The 6000-nt window shown below is 31.9% G+C and overlaps 1 protein-coding gene across 2 annotated transcripts in view; it reads left to right on the top strand.

Annotated features, from left to right (window-relative positions):
• Positions 1-294: 294 nt before the first annotated feature.
• Positions 295-6000, top strand: part of LOC123233386 (retinal dehydrogenase 1) — a 161381-nt gene continuing 155675 nt past the window's right edge. Inside the window, exon 1 of one of the 2 annotated variants that reach the window (XM_044659503.1) lies at positions 295-504. In XM_044659503.1, coding sequence (XP_044515438.1) covers positions 295-504 — 210 coding nt within the window. The remainder of the gene's footprint in view (positions 505-6000) is intronic. The other variant, XM_044659512.1, reaches the window with a different exon arrangement.

Raw genomic sequence — 6000 nt, 5'->3', positions numbered from 1 at the left:
AGAGAACTGAGTTCCACAGTAGAATAAAAAGAAAAAGGGGGAAGAGAGGAAAGGGAGAATGATCTCAGCTTAAAGAGCCAAAGCAGCTGCTTTCTATTGCTACAGAGTCCACTTTTGCAGAATTGTGAATTCTTTTGCAAGAAATAAACTGTCTTCCTGACAAGCTACAGGTTTAGTGACATTTTTTTAAAGATTATAAATGTAAAATCAAGGCCTTCTTACCTAATGTGTTATAAAAGAAGTCATTTCATTTTCTTTTGACTCTGAGTTTGGTTCATCCAATCACATTCCAGTATGCAAATGATCCTCAGTCAGTTCAGAGAAAAAGGAACTATAAAGCCAAGGGTTCTGTCAGAACAAAATTGCTCAGCCTGTCTGCCACTGAACTCCCCCTGTCTGTCTAGGAGGAGCCCAGAAATGTCGTCTAAGAAACAGACCCAAGCGAATCCAGCAGGGGGGACCATACCTGCCCCAATCAGCAACTTAAAAATTCAACATACTAAGGTGAGTAGATGCATACTGCACAATGGGTACCTGTCCTTGGGCAAGTTTTAAAAATACTTATTTAAAAGAGTGGAAAGGTTAATTTAAAATAGCCTAATTTAAACATCTTCTATAAATTAGCAGTAGCTATGCACAAGAGGGTTCTGGTAAAGAATCTCACTAAATACAAGATATTAAACTGGAAAAAATAACCTTATGTGACTTTGCTTGGATTCTTCTGCTCCAATCATCCAGTTAACAAGTCTTTTTTATAGAACTACTGCAAGTTATTTAACAGGCAGAGTTAATCACTGTGTCGCCTTGTATGTATGTAAGTGGGGGAGTAAAGAATATTTTAGGGAGGATTATTTCAGGAAGGAAACCCAGTGTAACGCCGTATGCATTATGAAAATATTTATCTCACTAGACAAGCTTATTGCTTTTGGAACAGATGTCCAGTAGCTAATTAGTCAGTGTTACTAGGAACATCAGCCACAGCAGGCCTCAAGCACTTCCACTTAGGAAATGGTAGCTAAAGTGAAAATAAAATAGAGCTCCAGATTTATTAAGCCTAAAAATGTTTCTGTGATGTGTGCTCTTTCTATGCTGTTACATAAAAGCTTGCAAATCAAATTGTAGGGTCCATGAAGAAAGATATATTGATTTCCCATCCTGTTCCTCAGAACTTGGGGTGGTTTGTTATATAATTTGAAATTCTTACTTTAACTGCAGGGCAAAGCTAAAAAGGAGTGTATTTGTTATATCTAGAGATCCCCATTTTGCTTTCTGGGCAAACCATATTGATAATAGAGAAACCAGAAAAGGAAAAGTGAGGGGACTCATTTTAAAGCTTGGAAAATGTTGGCATTTTAAAATTGAGCATGTTTGTTTTTATAAACATTGCATGAAACAACTTTGGTTAACTCAACATTTTCTTTTCTTTTTTTGGAAAATGTCATATTCTGCACTCCATTCCTTTCAGAACTGCTTTATTTAGGGGTATAAATTTGCTTTTAATCATACTGTAAGTCAGATTTATAGATGAAATTTATGGAGTCAATTCAGTAAAAATGTGTAAATACTAGAACGCAATATTTTAAAAGTATAATATCTCATATAATAACTGACTTAATTCTGGTTATTACAAGCATGTCTGCCATAAATAGATAAGTGAAATGACATCACATCCTCGATTCTCTTTTTGTTCACACAAATGGAGTTAGAATAAATATTATTTGTCCCTTCTGATTCTAATGTTTTGATAATGTTGGATCTACTTCTGTTCTCATGTTATGTTTTAGTAAAAGCTTATCTTCCCTATCCAAACGAATATGCATAAGATCCAGCCCCCTTAATAGGTGGGAATGGAGAAATGGCAAAACTTTGTTTGTGGTCATTAAGAAACCTCTTGCTGATCTGTAACATTTTGTTGTTTTTTTTTTTAATCCTTACCTTCTGTCTCAGAACCGATATTGTGGTTCTAAGACAGAAGAGTGGTCAGTGCTAGGCAGTGGGGCCCAGGGTCACACAGCTAGAAGTGTTTGAGGCCAGATCTGAAGCTAGTAGGGCCTCCAATCTCTAGGTCTGGCTCTCAATTTACTGAGCCACCCAGCTGCCCCCAAGCTGTACCATGTACAAAAGTTTGGTTTGCTAGTTTAGGCCTAGAAAAGTTCATAATATCTTTTTTTTTTCTTTTTTTACTTTGCTTATATATGTCAAAGAAACTTTAATGTTAGAGGTCTTCATCTTACAAAACAATAATAATACAAGAGACTTTCAGATTATGTGACTGCCTAACAAGATGATAGATTGGATATTTACCACATAATGAGTACTAAACCTTCAAAAAGAATAAAAACTCTCTTCACCAATATTATAAGAAAGTGGTAAGTAAATCAAAGTCTGATAAAACAGAACCCTTTGGATTCTCAAGAGAAGAATGAATACAAAAAAAAAAAAAAAGCAATTCCAGAATGATTCAAAAGGAAAAAAGGAAGGTGGTAAAAGACAAATGTTAGAATTTGTGCCTCTTAAAGTAAAAATAATTAGATTGGGGAAAATTGAATTCAAGGAGGTAATATTTTTCAAAGAAGTGAAAAGGAAAAGGAAAAAATAATAATAGAAAAATGCAGAAGTGAAAAAAAATCTAGAAGAAGGCAAAAGGCAGGACCCTAAGAAAACACATAGTATCTATATATTTCAAATGAATTGACTTCAAATACAATAAGCACAGATTCAACATGAGATTTTGAAAGGGGGAAAAAACTCTGAAAAATGTGTATACTATTACCACAGCACATTAGCCCAGAATTTCTGAATACACAAATTAGAAGATGACACATACATGTGTGTAAGCTTTAATTCTTTGAGGAACACAAAGAAGCTCAAAAAAGAAATAAAAAGTCTCTAAACTATGAATAAGACTATACAAAAAAAAAGAATTATGGACAGAATGAGATAAAAAATAATTAAGAAAAAGAATAAAATAATCTCAGAGAGAATAAGATGGAGATTTTTAACTACTCACCTAGGTGATAGGAAATAAGGGGAGAATTGGAAATGAATTAGATAAGTTAGAGAAATTAGGAAAAAGAAATAAACAAATTAAATATAACACCAAAACTAGAGAAAAGGTTTACAAACAGTAAGGGTAGTGAGATGGGGAGGAAAACTTGTAAAATTAGTGTTTCATCAAATAAGATTAAGAAAAACTAATCATTGGACAAAGGACTAGCCCAGGAAAAGGAATTTTTTTTTCTTCAAAGCAGTACTACAGACACAAATGGAGGGGAATATAAAATTAACTCATAATTTTAATGGTATTTTTATAAAGCAATTCAATAAAATGGTAATGATAAATGGGATAAAAAAACAAACCAGTAGCTTACAAAACATATCTAAAAATGAATATATACATAAAATAAAATTAATGAGCACTTTTTAAACTATGGATGAGGTGAATCCCCTGAAGCAGTTGCAATTATACTACCAAACCAAGCAACAACACAAAATCATAATGTAGAAATGTAGAAATGATTGAGGAAATTGCATGATGAGTAAAGGAACTATGGATAACAAAGCAAATAATAAAATTATATTTTCAATGTCAATAAGGGAAATTATTTACTAAATTAAAAAATGATATATATGTTAATATCATAAGAACTTAAATTTTTAATGTTCATTTCTCTCAGTTGAAGAAATGTAAAAGAAAAATAAAAGGGAAAAGTAGAATTGAACAAATTGTCAAAGATTTAGAGCTGAATGATTAATGATACCTCACAAAAAGAACCACTAAATAATATACATATTAATCAGGACCACATGATATTTTAGAATAGTAAAATATGTTTTGGCATAGGCAGAATTTGCAAATAAATGTAAAAAGAGCAGGTGTTAAATATATGCTTCACAAACCACAGCAGCATAAATAGTAATTTATTAACTTAGCTCAATCAAGATAGCTCAAACAAACCATGAAAATCAAATGAAGATTTAATCATGAAATTATAAAGAATTATTGGGTCAAAGAACAAAGTGTCTAAGAGATTGAGAACTATATAAAAACCAATGGTAATTATGCATCAACAAAGCAAAATTTTTTAGGTACGGCTAAAACAATCCTTAGAGGTGAATCTGCAACTCAATACCACAGAAAAGAAAAAGGGTGAGATTTAAAAAATAATATAAAATCAATAAATAGAAAAATAATCACAGAAGAGAAATCTTAAAAATTAGAGGGGAAATAGATAAATTGGAACTCAGAAAGATAGGAGAGATGAACCAAAATGAGTGCTAGTTCTTTGAAAAGACTAAAAATATGAGATAGTAAATGCTTGACTAAGAAGTTGGATAGATTTTTTTCTTCAATCAATCATCAATAAGTGCATACCCAGCAAAAACTTTTTTTTTTAAGTTCATATGATCAGTCTTGTTTATTTCATATTTTTATTTATCACAACCCTTTGGTTAAATTTTAACTTCTCTCCATGTCAGTTGAAGGTATATTGATTCACATTTGATTATTGTTTTAGGGCCATTAACAGGGATCAGCAAACTGTGGTCCAAAGGCCAGATTTGTTTCATATTCTGTTTCTGTCTTGCCTATGAGCCAAAAATATTTTTCACATTTTAAATAAAGTTTTGTCGTATTTTAAAATGCAAAATTCATATTTATATCCTAGCTTTGCATCACAAGGTAGCAGTCTGCATTTTATCCATGTATTTGGCCCACTTGTTTATTTTGAATCTATCATTTAGTTTAGTTTAAGACGTTGGTCTAATTCTAATTTCTGCCAAATTACTTTCTGGTTTTCCATATGGTTTTTATCAGAAAGTGAATTATTTCCTCAATAATTATATCCCTCAATACATACATGAGCAAAATTTAAAAAAGAGGATTGATAAGCTGAATATGCATTAAAAATTTGAAAACCGAAAAATAAGCAAACCCTAAGGAAGCAAAAAAGATAAAATCTTGAATTTTAAATTCATTAAACTCATTATTATATTAAATTATATTTCATTATATATAACTTGATTAAAACAAACAAAAACAATGTGTGATTTTTATTAAAAATAATTTATATATTAATCAGTAGAGGAGATGGAATATAGTTGTGAAGCCTGTTGGTTAGTAGTGCTGCTTTGCTCTTTCTTTACCAGAAAGATGGCATATGGGCCAGAAAGGGAGATAATGAAAAGCGAAAGGCTTTTGAAATTCTCAGATTCTTGACTTCTGTGCCTTTTCCTATTTTCCTATAAAGAAAAACTTGTGGTACCTTTCACAAATTTCAAATTGTTTTAACTTGTATATTAAGGGGGGGAGGGATTTTTTTATACAGATATTCTCTATGATCTCTGAGCATAGCCAACTCCTTAGGTATGTACCTAACTTGCTATAAAAATTGATTTTACTGTTTCTGTCTCTATGAAGATTTATCCATAAGCAGAACCCTTTAAGAACCCTTAAAATATCTTCCTACTATGTTGGCAATTCTATAGTCAGAGTCACTGCTTTCAATTATCTGGCATCTTCTTTCAAATTGCAAAGGTCCCTACAAAAGGAAAATGTATTTATTTCAATCTGCACTGATTCTATAAGTTCCATATCCGGGAGTTGGATAGCAAATTTCATCATGAGCCTTTTGGAATTGTGGGTGGTTGTTGTACTGTTCAATGTTGCTTGCCTGTGTCATATTGTTATTATAAAAACTGTTTCCCTGGATCTGCTCTTGTCACTTTGCATCAGTCCATACAAATCTTCCCAAGCTGATGCATTGAATTCTAAAGTTAGAAATTTCTTGACATTCTATATCAATTCACAGAATACAGTGAGTTGTCAACTTGTAGACCCTCTTTGATGGCAAGTATGTTTCTCTGCTCAAAAAAAAAAAAACCTGGAATGATAAAAAGTACAAACTTAAAACAAAAATAAATTAACTTGTAAAACAAATTAATAACCATTCTTGGGGCAGCGAGGTGATTCAATGGATAAAGAACCAGACCTGGAGATGG

The sequence above is a fragment of the Gracilinanus agilis genome, chromosome 1, assembly GCF_016433145.1.
Source record: "Gracilinanus agilis isolate LMUSP501 chromosome 1, AgileGrace, whole genome shotgun sequence".
Taxonomy (NCBI): Eukaryota; Metazoa; Chordata; class Mammalia; order Didelphimorphia; family Didelphidae; genus Gracilinanus; species Gracilinanus agilis.
This window is presented reverse-complemented; position numbering and strand designations above follow the sequence as displayed.